Genomic DNA, 13,170 nt, shown 5'->3' with positions numbered 1-13,170 from the left:
CTTGGCTCAAGGAGCTGACAAGTGTTAGAATTATATAAGCAGAGATAACTAGAAAAACTTATTTGCTTAGAATGTCATGTGGTCATAGATTAAAAATAATTAAAAAGCCATGCACTGCAAAACACAAATGTGAAGAGAGCTGGTTTTCTCCTGCTAAATATCTTGCAGTTTTTCCAGTAAAAAGAGCCAATGTGTCCTATGTGGAACAATGCAGCTCCTTCTGGAAATAAACGTCACTTAGACAAGTTCTAAAGAAAAGAAATCAAAATGAAATCTGAGTATTCCATGTATGAGAAGGGATATAAAGCATTTCTTTTTAAAAATTGCATGTATCAGCTATGCAACTAGTGTTTCAGCAAGCTCATGAGAATTTCCAGGTTAGCTCCAGGACTCCAGTGAGACTGAAGAGATCTGTGCAGATGGGGAGACAACTAGTTAGGTCTTTGAATAAGAAAAGATTCTAACTGATTGCTTTCTAAGCTCCTAGGTGTATATAAAACTATGTTTTCAGATAATTTTTTTCTGGAAGCTTTTGTAAAGAGGATAAACTTGACTCTTTTACAATGATCATGCAATCCAGTAGAAGAAAGATAGGTACCAACTCACAGTACTATGCAGAATACAAATGTAATTGTGTTTAATACATAAAACTGGAGGAAGTTTTGCCATTTACTTATATGTACAATCTCACTCATAATACACACCATGTTTTTTATTTCAATTTATGAGAGGAAGGTAGGTTGTAGGTATCTGCTCCTTTACGTTTTTGCCCCCAATGCTGTAGCTTCTTTGTGAACAACTGGATAATTTTCATCCGTTTTATCTTGGAATTGGGGAATGCAATAGCGTATGGGGTCATACTACCATTGTTTGAATCTACCTGAAGAAATCATAATCTGAGAGAATTTGGGATATAAGGGGAAGGAATGCCATCAATCCAACAAATGAGAAGGAGATCATGATAACTCTGATTATTAAATATGAGTTCTCATTCACTTTTAATTTTGGAAAAAAAAAAAAAGCCTGGGCTTTTTGGGAACACCAATTTAAAGGCTGCAACAAGCAGTAGTTGTCCTTGTCCATGACCACACAATCCTAGGTTAGCGTCCCAACCTGGTAGCTACTATGCAAAAATCTAAATGTATGCCAGTCATTTAAAACTCAATTTTGTAGATTTCATGGGATCAGTAGAGAATACTTGATCCTAAAGGATGCAGGGTTTCAATGAGTTCTTGGGAATGGAAGTTGGGTTGTGATTTTGTTGGGTTGTTTTAAATCATCCCCTGGGGTATATCCCTCCGGTGATGGCCTCCAGCTGGGCTTAGCACTACTAAGGGTGTTAGAGGAAACAGAAGTCAAAAGTCAAGATAAACAACATCCACTGATTTTTTTCCTTCATCAACTAACCCAGTTATCTCACTGTAGAAAGCTGTTGTGTTGGTCAGGTGTAAGGTGTTTTGTCTGGTTGTTTTTTCCCTTCATAAATCCATACTGATGACTCCCAACTATCCTCTTGTCCTTAATACATTTTGCAATGTTTTTCAGGATTATTTGTTTCTTGGGCATTAAGGTGAGGCTGACCAGCTTGTATTCTTCCTGAAGACAGGAGTGATGTTTGCTCCAGTCCTCAGGAACCTCCCTGAATCACTGTAGTCTTTTAATTGAGAGTGGCCTTGAGGTGACATCAGCCAGCTCCTTTGGCACTGATGGGAGCATCCCTTTACAATCCATGGATTTGCGTACACCCAGGTTGTTTAAATGTGGCCTTAGTTGATCTTCCTCTACGAAGGGTAAATTTCAGACTTTTCTGCAGGTCTCTGGAGCCTGGTATTCCTGGTGGCAAATCTTATCAGTAAAGCTGAGATAAAGAAGGCACTGATTACTTGGGTTTCTTTTTCACTGTGGCCCCTGTCACTATGTCCTCTGCCCCATCCAGAGGTGGGTCTCTGATTTTCTTAGTCTTCCTTTTGCTACTAATACACCTGTAAAAGCTCTCATCTTGTTGCACATCATATCCATTCAAGTCCAGGTGGGTTTTGGCTTTTCTAAACCCTGTGTGCTTGGACAGTGCTATGGTCCTCTCCAGTCACCTGTGACTGCTTCCAGCTCCTGTACGTTAATTTTTTATTCCTGGGGTCAGCTCGTTCATCCATGTAGCCTCCTTTCTTGACTTGCTGCAGCTGGGGACAGCGTGTTCCTTTGCATGGAGAGCTGGTGATCTGTTGATTCAAGGTTGGCACCAGCAAAGCTGCAAGTAGCTTGTGTGTGAAATGGTTTTTAGTGAAGGTTAGTTGATGCTGTCAGTCATATGTGGGGCTGGGTAAAATTCACCTCATTCTCTTGGTTGTGCTAGAACGATAGCACAAAAATGCCACTGGTGAAGTTAATAGTTTGTCACCACAAAAAGCAGATAGCCCTAAACTGGAAAAGGAAGCAAGTTTGTAAGTACTCTTACAGTCATACCTGTATCAGGACTTACTGCACATCACCACTCAAAATTTGGTCAGAATCACAGAATTTCTAGGTTGGAAGAGACCTCAAGATCATTGAGTCCAACCTCTAACCTAACACTAACGGTCCCCATTAAACCATATCCCTAAGCTCTACATCTAAACGTCTTTGAAAGACTTCCAGGGATGGTGACTCCACCACCTCCCTGGACAGCCTGTTCCAGTGCCTAACAACCCTTTCAGTAAAGAAGCTCTTCCTAACATCTAACCTAAAACTCCCCTGGCGCAACTTAAGCCCATTCCCCCTCGTCCTGTCACCAGGCATGTAGGAGAACAGGCCAACCCCCACCTCGCTACAGCCTCCTTTAAGGTATCTGTAGAGAGCGATAAGGTCGCCCCTGAGCCTCCTTTTCTCCAGGCTGAACAAGCCCAGCTCCCTCAGCCGCTCCTCGTAGGACTTGTTCTCCAGGCCCCTCACCAGCTTCGTCGCCCTTCTCTGGACCCGCTCAAGCACCTCGATGTCCTTCTTGTAGCGAGGGGCCCAAAACTGAACACAGTACTCGAGGTGCGGCCTCACCAGAGCCGAGTACAGGGGGACGATCACCTCCCTAGCCCTGCTGGTCACACTGTTTCTGATACAAGCCAGGATGCTGTTGGCCTTCTTGGCCACCTGAGCACACTGTCTGGAAGCTCTAAGTGCTTGTTAAAGGCCAGGTAATTATTTTTCTATTTTAATAGCAAAAAAATGTGTGTGCATTACTTACGGTGGTTCAGAGTTTATTGTGAAAGCCAGATCCACTGCAACTAAAGGCATTTAAATAATAGTATGTTAAGTTCAAACTGTGCAAAAAAGGAAAGAGGAAAAAAAAAAACCACTTGATTCCTTCACAGTTCCTCATGCATTCTCTTAGGATGTGGGATTCTGTGTGGGATAGTCTTATTTTACATAATTAAGTTTCTTTTACAGTACAATTTAACCATGTTGCTGTGTTTTCTCTGTTTCAGGCTTGCCGCCTGCTCCATCTACATCAAGGGCAGGCTTTGCAGAACGTTCTGTCAGGGAGCGAATGAGAGAAAAAATAAAAGCAGCAAGGGTGAGAGTTCTTCAAAAGTACTGTTCATTTGACTTGACTCTTAGAAGTACCGACAGCTTGATTTTGCTTTCCTGGTGCTGTGTGTACCTGATTGGGATATTTGCTTTTTTAATTCTAACGCCAGAATTCAGTTCATGAGTACAGTAATTTTCAAGTGTCTTTCTCACGCTGTATTTTCCTAAAGTTTACATTTCAGTTGTAATTTACTATAAAATTTATCTTTTTTTAAAAGAAAAATTTAAAATCATGACAAGATGTTTGTTTTCGTCAAAAAAATTTACCATGCTGTTTTTGAAATCAATTGATTTGCTATTAAGTTAACTGTGCAGTTTAATAAGGGGTATTAACATCTAGGTCTGTAAAAGCACTTAAGCTGATTACATAGTTAAAAGATTCTGTCCTTAATACAAGCACGCATAAGATGTTGAGTTCCTGGGACTTAACTGTAGCTTTGGTCCTATTACATTTATGTTACAGTTAAGCATTATTTTTTTGTTTGCCTAGTCAAAAGCAGAAGTCACTTTATCTCAAGATGACCACAGTCCACGACCAAGGCGTTTGAAAAACATCAGAGAAAGAAAAACAGAAGTCAGCCTGGATGAAGTGGTAAGAAAGTACTCAAGGTCTTGCTATCCTAGTAGTGAGAAAGTGAATATGAAATGTCAAATAAATGAAAGACTACAGAAGATCAGCTTCATTTATTTTAATGTGATCAGAAGGATATAATTGTTTGATTTAGTTATCAGGAACCTCCCCAATTATTGCTTTTAATGTACATATTTAACAACAGTCATTTTCTTTACCTACAGTATAGACATTATGTGAAACTCGTCATTTTCAGGTTCATGACTTGTGTTGTTTAAGATGCCTGGAGCATTTAAGTTACTGTAACAGAAAGGACTGCTCTATATAAATTTGCACAGTGTAATTGCTAAATGCTGTATATTAACTTTTCATTGCACTGTATTTGTATTTCCTTGACACTATTTTATGTTCATTTTTTTTAATATAAGCATTCTTTGTTAGAAAATTAATTCTGTATTGAATAAATAACAAGGGCTATGCCTGTAGAATTTGTGCACAGATATTCTTCAGAATTCACAAAGAGACTGCTTGCCTCTAGCAAATGTGTTCAAAAGAACTTGTATGCCCAGAAAATAACATGTAGCAGTAACACCTCTGTCTGGAATTGCAAACAATGTGAATTAAGCCTGGTTAAATTACTTTTTTGTGCTAGAAGTACCTATCTACATTGGTTTTGGGGAGGCTTTTTGCCAGTATTTTCTTATAAAATTAGTTGTCATAGTGGTCAGTTAAGTAGTATTGTTTTAATACATTTGTATTAGGAAATCATGGAAGGGATGTCCTTAAATGAGGTGGACATTTCATATAAGGCATACCTACACCCTTCCACGTGCTGGTTTTGTTTCCTGTACTTGTTTACACATGTATGAAGTATTGTTTTGTTAAATAAGTAGCTGTCAGATTGACAGAATTTCTTATTTTGCTGGATTTGCCAGATTTTCTTATTGTTATATTTTGAAGTTCAGATTGACTAGAGGTAAACTTTGACTAGAGAAAAAAAATCTTCCTTTAATTTAAGAATTCGTGCTACAAAGAGCAAAAACAAAATGTTAGTTTTCTTCATGTTGGCTGAGCCTGATGCAAATCAATCTGAAGCACTTAACCTCATAACCAGTGATTTGTCTTATCTGTTTGTGGGGACAGATAAGGCTTCAGAAAACAGGAAAAGGATAACCACGCTATTTCCTTTCTTCATGATCCATGGAGCTTCAGAGCAGCCTAGCAGTAACTGCTTGAGAGAGATCAAAACAAATAAGTCTGTATTTAGGCACCCAAGCAATGGAGAGTACCTTTTTTGAATAATAGCAAATATAATTACCCTGTTTTCAGCAGGGACTATAGAAGTAGCTGTTCTTGGCTCCTTGATTCCCTTCTCAGTCAGTACTGTCTGCCAGCAGCACCCTTGTCACTGCTGCCAGGCTGGTGCTGTCTGCCAGTCTCTCATTTGTCTCATTTCTGGGACTGGAAGGTTTCTCATTGCTGCCCCATTTCTCCCCCTTGTGGAGATAAGAATGTGGTGCTTGTTTTCAGAAGTGCAGAAATGAGCTCATCAGTAGTGAAGAATGTATGTATTTATGCAATGAACTGTTTCTTTATGCTCTGCAGTCTATTTCTTGACCCATATTAAAGGAGAAAGGCATTAACTAATAAATAAATGTATCCTTTTAACATAAATACAAAATCAGTATAATTGTCATCATAGTGATTGTTTTCTTTTTTTTAAGTTTTCACTATGGAAGTGCAACATCTAATCTGTCTCTTTTGTCTTTATTTTTTGATGGACTCATATATTTTTGTGCAGTCTGATAGTGATAAATTTAGAGAGATGCAAGAGGATGAATCCCGCATACTATCAAAAGTAAAGTTTCGTGATTCTGTCAAAAAAATGAAACAAAAGTCATCAGTAAGTACCAATTCCATCATTTCAGTAACTGATAGTAGTTTTATTTAAACTTTATGTGGCTTCATGATTCTGCTTGAATAAGCAAGCAGGATTCAGTCTTGAGCAGTGAAGAGGGTTTTGTTTAATTTAAAAATTTATAAACAGAATATGTCCACAGTTGAAATGTGAAAATTATACCTTCATCAAATATAAGAATGACGTTTTTAAAAAAATTAGTGTAAACCCATCTGTAAATTCCAATTAATGGAACTTGAAGAAGGACACTTGTTCCTTCTATTTTTTAATTCCTCTCAGCTGGATGTCACCAGTTGGAAGTTAAAGGAGCATAAGATGCTTAGAGTCACAAAATGCTACTGTTAATTCTCCTATTAGAAAATTGATCCTAACACTCAAAGGAGCCTGAGTCCTTCAGGGACCAGGCACGTTTATAATATGCCATTATAAATTTCTTCTCATATGATTCATCTGCATTATTGTTATATAATGATATTTGTATTACAGCCAGAACTTAAACCTTGGCATTTCTCATTCACAAATTGTTTATTTAAAATAATAAGCTGGTTAAAGTTGAACTAGCCTCTTTTCTATAAAGCATTGCAAGAAATATTTCATGAAATGATAATATGAGATTTTTTGTTGCTATATCATTTAAAAATGTTTCAGTCAATTTCAGCATTTGTGAGCTCTATTTGAGATGAAACACTTATCCAGTGACAAGTGTTTGTACATGCTGTTATTGCTATTATTAATGGAAAGATACTTTCACTTGCCCTAAATTTATTATAAATGTCATATAAAAGTATCTGTCTTTTTATAGGTCCAGAATGATTTTCCTTCCGCTGAAGAAGCATATAATTTCTTTACCTTCAATTTTGATTCTGAACCAGAGAATGGTGCTGGAGCACAAAAAATGAGCGAATTAAATGAAGAAGAGGAGGCAGAAGAATATGTAGAAGCCCATGAGGAAGAACAAGAGGAAGATGAAACGGTGTGAGCTGTAGAAAAAATGTTAATACTTGTAGTCAGACTTCTTGAATTAATTTTAACCATCTAATACGAAATGACAGCTTTTGTTCCCTTAAAATTTCTTGAAGTATGCTTTCTAGAGATCTCTACTTTAAGAAACAGATGAACTAATAGAGATGTTTTCATTTGAACTATAGGACGAAGATGTACGCCTTGTTAAAGATGACTTATTCAATATAGGGCAAACAGCTGAAGATCTTCTAGTTATGAAACCTGCTGAGTGTGAAAGCTACTCTGAACAAGTGCAAAAAGAAAAGGAATTTCTCTTCATCCCCAGCAGGCTAACAGGTATGAAGGTTGTGCTTAACCATTTTCTTCCTGGATTTTGCATAACATGCCACCCTTTGATCTTTTGAAAAATCTTGTATCAGGTTGGCAATACAGAGATACTTAATTGCTGTGCTCCAACACTTATCATCCAGTTAAGGCTGTGTCTGAAAAAGTCTTACAAAATGGATTAAGTAGCAATATGCATACCTTAGCAGGTCACAGTCTGGTATGCTAGCAAGTGAACTCAGGGCACATTGGTTGCTCTGGAGTATATCTTAGTGCCTTCTGCAGTAAATGCGAGGTGGCTGGCCCCTTTTTTCACTGGAATTTAGTTCTTACATTGTTTAGCCTATGCAACAGGTTATAGCATACACATATTTAGGTACTGAGTGATTCATGCACTATATGATGTATAGTGTTTCTTCACTTGGCCACAGCTGTAATTTTTTCCATATGGCAAGTTTGCCAAAGTCATATAAGTAACATTAGGATTTCTGTGATATAAGGGGCCATTCTCCCAAAACTCATCTTGTTTAATTGGAAATAGTCAGCATGGATCATGTCTCTGACTTTTTTGCCTTATTCCCGTAGAACTGCAAAGCCCTTAAAAATAAATACAAATAAAATAAAAGCTTTATCATATCACTTGATATTTAATATTTGAAGTGGAAGATAAAGAAATAAATTTTGTAGTGGTATGTTACCAGAATGATATCAGGACAGCTTAGGATGGAATACCAAAATATTGATGTTTGGTTCCTCTCCTTTTTTATGTCTTGCAATTGAGTTCTGACTGCTTCTAGTGTGGTCCACTGTGTTCTGATTCAGGGGATCGCTGTTACTGTATTTATTAGTATAATCACCCTCTGAATGTAGGAGGAGAGCATTCCCTAAAAAGTACTGAGCCCCTATGTGCCAGTGGGGGGAAAAAAAAGAATCCCACCTACTGTTATTGGACTAACATAACTTTTTATATGTTTCCGTATTTTGTACGTGACTGCCTTAAGCAAACTTGTAATGGTAATTGAAGTTGTGCTTTATATGGGCTATGCTTAGAAACATTCATGTAGTCAGTTGTTGTTGCTGCAGGATCACGAGGATTTTACTCTGTTATGCAAGCAAGCATTAACACTGAACTCTGCTAAATTATTTAAATATTTATTTATTTTGGTAAGGAAATCTTTAATTGTTTAGAAGATCTGAGACACTTAGGATAGAATTAAACTATGGATGTCCTGATAAAGAAAAGGACTTGTTCTGAATTTGTAATTTCTCTTTTCTGGAAAATATTGCTGACAGCATGCTCAAAACGGAATACCTTTCATTTCAAGAATAGCATAGGCTACTACAGAATTAATAAATTAAAACTGCAGTTTTAAGATATTTTATGTGCTTTTATATTTATTTCTCATTAGTGCCCACTTCTCAGAAGATGCCTGGAAATGTGCAGCCTAGGTACCTTGAGGATGAGGGTCTTTACACAGGAGAAAGGCCCTTTGTATCACCATCTAATCAAAATATTGTAGAAAACAGACTTCTCAGACAGGAGCAAGTAAGTCACTCCTATGTTCTTGGCTGTCTCTTTCTCACTCCTTATTTATTAGTATTTTGTTACAGTTAAGTACGTGAACAGTCATGGTAATATGAGTCTTTTGTCTTTAAAATGTTTAACATTATTGGACTTGAAGATCTGTGTATTTTCATAGGTGTGTGTTTTAGTGTATCCCAATAATTAGAGCACCAAACAGGGACTTAGAAAACTGGTGTTTCTTCCTGGCTGTACTCATAGCCTGCTGGGGAACAAATCAATTCTCCGTGCCGCAGTTTATTTTCCAGTAGAATAGGGGTAATAATAACTCCTTTGTTTATAAGAAGAGAGCTAGTGACGTGTAGAAACTGAAAATAAGAGTTGGGCACTGTTATATACTAGAGGATTGTAACAAAAGTAAGATTACAGAGATGTAGACATCAGAATGTAGGCATAATTAAATATTGATGCAGATTATTTGAAGATCTTGTAGAATCCTTTCAGATTTACAGGAGTAGCTTATGGAAGCAGCTGAGAGGGTGCTCTGGTTATATTTTTATCATGCTCTTGTCCTGCATACAATAAGGTGTGTAGTTGTAATGTTTAGTATACATTACAGCTAGTATACAGCAGTTGCCCTTTATATTATTGTTCCTAGAATATCACAAGTTGGAAGGAACTGACAAGAATTAAGTCCAATTCCTGGCACCACATTGGACCACCCAAAATTCAAACCATATGTCAAGCAGCGTTAGGATGATGCTCTCAGAATTCTGGCAGGCTTGGTGCCCTGACCACTTCTTCACAAAGTTCTTTGACTTCCTTCTGTGCTGGGAAAGGCACTTTTGTGAATCAGATTGGGTCTAAAATATTCAACTGGCCAGTTTCAACCCGGTTACTCTTCGGTGTTACCACATCTGCATCTCTGGTTCTAGGATTAGTTTAAAACAGGTCTGGGCATAAGAGGGCAGCCCAGCATCTTTCAGCAGCTGCGCTGGCGTAAGCTACTCTTAAATCCTGTTCATGGGAACACAGGGATGAATTAGTCAATGTTTAACCTGTGAAGCATGGATGGCAATCAGTGTGTAAGACACCTCATTTGCTTTCAAAGATATCTTCTTAGTTAGTTCAGGTTGTGGACTACTTAAGTTGAGATAGATGATCTCTCTGAGCTGCCATTTAGCTCTAGAATTCTTTCCTTTATGATTTTTATAATCTAATTTGAAGATATGGGTGGCAGTCTAGTGTAAAACTACAATTCTTGCAATTATAGTAATAAGTGTATTTAAAGCTTAGGCAAGCTTGTGGTCCTGTGGTTTCAAAACTTGTAATATATTTAAAGGTTTATAATATATTTAAAGATTTCACTTTGTCTTAAAGTTTTAGTTTAGTCACAAACAATTCATAGTCACCTTTTCTTTTGTAGTTGTTTCTCATAAGAGTTATAATTTTGCAAATCATTTCTGTATCAAGTAAGAAACGATATAAAATGTTGTGTTTATTTGTAGGGGAAAGGGTGGTTTGGTGATGATGGCAAAATCTTAGCATTGCCTAATCCAATTAAACAATCTTCTATGAGGCTTCCAATATTTTCATTGGAAGAAGGCATTGCACCAGAACTTGAAACAGTGTATAGAAAGGTAGGTGTATTTAATATGTTATTACTGGGATACTGTATGTCCATTCTGCACTGATGAGCTGAAGAGCTTTGTAGTAAGAGCCGTGCGTGCTGCTTTCTTGGGCTCTACAACTGCTCCTTAAATGTGTTCCACTTTTTAAGGTATATTCCACCTGTATTTTTCCATAAAAATAACACATACAGAAGGATGAAGAGTTTAGCCTCTTAGTGAAATAGTGAGGTTACAGTGCATGATGGACTGCTTCAAGTCTGTGAATCACTAAGGCCACTGTGAATCAGCCTTGGATATTGTCATGCCAAAGTAGGGTAGTCCCTATGTTAGCATATCTGTACAGTTCCTCATGGTACGAGCTGGCAGACTTAATGATCAGAACAGATGTGTTCTCTGCAGCATTACTAAAATAGAAGAGCATGTGAGTGATAGTTATTTTATCCTGATGAAAGTCCTCCAAAAAAGTCATATTAAAGTCATTAAAAAAATCTGATGAGAAACTGCTGAAGGATCAGGTGGAATGTTTTTCATGGGCATTTATACCAGTCCTGTAAGAGAGCTATGCAATAGCTGAGTTCTCCACTCAGTCTTCCTTTTTCAAGGTCTTACAAAGGGGCAGCAGTCGGCACATCCCTAACAACTTCATTTTTCACATTATAAGAATATCTAAATTTCTTCTGAAGAGCCCTAAGAAGGGATCAGCGGTCATCAGGCAGGGAGCAGTCTACTAGCATGGCAAACTCCCTCCTGATGGCAGTTACCTGAGGATATGAGCCATGATGGCCTTTAGGTTGCAGAGTTGAAGTAGGCTCTCTAAGATATGTTGTTAAAAGCTCTTTTGGGGCCTTATTGATGTGAATTTCCCTGACATTAGAATGGGGAAACAAAGAACAGATTCCCTCTTCTGTGCAGTCCAATTTGTCTATAACAAAAGCTGTTCTTAGAGAGCTGTTCTGTTTCTCTTACAGCTGAATTCTCAGAAATAATAAAGCAATTCCAATGCAACAGGTAAAAAGACAACTAGCATGCTTTTCCTGTTCCAATACAGCAACGTCGTCTTTGCTCAGCTCAGCATAAGTAAAATCTTCAGCAAGGCAGATGAGTTTCTATATCAGTCTCATATGGGCTATAGAAATTCTGTTGTGCAGAATGCCTATGGAGGTATAATGCCATCCACTTGTCAATAAAGCAAAGGAGGTTACCACAGAAGTCTTTACAGTTAAAGACTCAGTAGTTAGATGTAGACAATGCGAAATGGGTCACTTTCTGTCACAGGATTTGTTTGCATTATAGCTTTATTGGAGCTAGTAAATCCATTTTATTCTTTTTTCTTCTTTCAGGCAATAAAAATGACAGCTGCCAATCAGTATCTTGTTGCCCCTGGAGATTTTCAGGGGCCATTTCAATTGGATATTGATATTTCTGGACTAATATTCACCCATCATCCCTGTTTTAGCCGTGAGCATGTGTTAGCAGCTAAACTGGCTCAGTTATATGACCAGTATTTAGCAAGAAAACAGAAGAATCTTACCAAACTTCTCACAGACAAGGTATTTCTATTGCTTCATCCTAAGTCATTGAGATGATAAGACAGTCTAAGGTAAAAGCTGAATTTGTTTTTTTTAGAGTGATGAAATCTTAATTGTAATGCACAGTGTTTTGTCAGAATAGGAGAAACTTAATTATTTCATCTATGTTGCTGTGTGCTCAGTGCAGAACTGTCTTTATAAGATTATGGATTTCTTTAATCTATGTAAAATTAACTCAATACAGGCTTTGAGGTAAGGGGAATGTAATAACTAGAGAAAACAAGACTTATATATTATTACTTCTGCAGAGTATCCAAACAGTTTTCCAGTGAATGACAGAAAAGACTTTACAGGATTGTGTACAGGGGTTCTGACAGGCAAGCAGTATTCAAGGTTTGAGGGAAGTTACTGAAGTTTAATTTTCAGCTGTTGGTTAAAAGTAAGATGAAGTAGTTTGACTTGCAGAATTCTACAAAAACTGACAAACCATTTCCATGTTCCTTTGTTAAGAATTAGTTTCTTAACTATTAAGAAGTTAAGTACGTGGATATAAATTGAGAGTTTCATAATTTAAAGGTGATGATAATTCTCCACCTTAAGGGCTAGTGTAACGAAAAATAATCCTCATATTATTATTATATTGTAATTAGTGTCTGTAGTTGTACATATACATATATATGAATTTTGGTATATACTGTTAGGTTTCAGTTTTAATGCTGGACAAGTGTATAAAAATAATTCCTTGGTATACTCAGTATGGAGTTATTTGAAGGACTGGCTTGAGTTTTCCATGAAGCAGTGGAATAGGACATTCATGTTCTGTCTGCATCACAGGAACTAGGCCTGGAAGGGGTTTCATGAGTGTTTCCAGAATACTTTGACAATATTGTAGGCAACTGCATGATACATTTTTCATAGTGATTTTAATGATATTTTTTATCCACCATTCTGCTATTGACAAGCAATTTTAAAACCTGTCTCCTCTAACAGATGTTATTTAGATTGTTGTGACCAGATTGCTCTTCAGCCTTAACAATTCTTCCTCCCACTCTCTTCCCTGGCATTCTCTGGCGGACTCCTTGTCATCTACTTCTGATGCTTGCTCTTGGTATCTTAAAACAATTATCCTTTCAGTCCTCGTTTTGTGTTCAGTT

General features: G+C 37.3%; 1 protein-coding gene across 3 annotated transcripts in view; it reads left to right on the top strand.

Annotated features, from left to right (window-relative positions):
- The window catches only part of CC2D2A (coiled-coil and C2 domain containing 2A), a 60,569-nt gene that overhangs the window by 6,781 nt on the left and 40,618 nt on the right, over window positions 1–13,170 (top strand). For all 3 annotated transcript variants that reach the window (XM_072037759.1, XM_038177832.2, XM_038177831.2), the window contains 8 exons: window positions 3,456–3,544; window positions 4,049–4,150; window positions 5,931–6,032; window positions 6,850–7,020; window positions 7,196–7,346; window positions 8,744–8,880; window positions 10,365–10,496; window positions 11,828–12,037. In XM_072037759.1, the coding sequence (XP_071893860.1) occupies window positions 3,518–3,544; window positions 4,049–4,150; window positions 5,931–6,032; window positions 6,850–7,020; window positions 7,196–7,346; window positions 8,744–8,880; window positions 10,365–10,496; window positions 11,828–12,037 (1,032 nt within the window). In that variant the 5' untranslated portion in view covers window positions 3,456–3,517. The remainder of the gene's footprint in view (window positions 1–3,455; window positions 3,545–4,048; window positions 4,151–5,930; window positions 6,033–6,849; window positions 7,021–7,195; window positions 7,347–8,743; window positions 8,881–10,364; window positions 10,497–11,827; window positions 12,038–13,170) is intronic.

The sequence above is a fragment of the Anas platyrhynchos genome, chromosome 4 (assembly GCF_047663525.1).
Source record: "Anas platyrhynchos isolate ZD024472 breed Pekin duck chromosome 4, IASCAAS_PekinDuck_T2T, whole genome shotgun sequence".
NCBI lineage: Eukaryota > Metazoa > Chordata > Aves > Anseriformes > Anatidae > Anas > Anas platyrhynchos.
The sequence above is the reverse complement of the archived record's forward strand: the minus strand, read 5'-3'. Positions and strand labels throughout refer to the sequence as shown.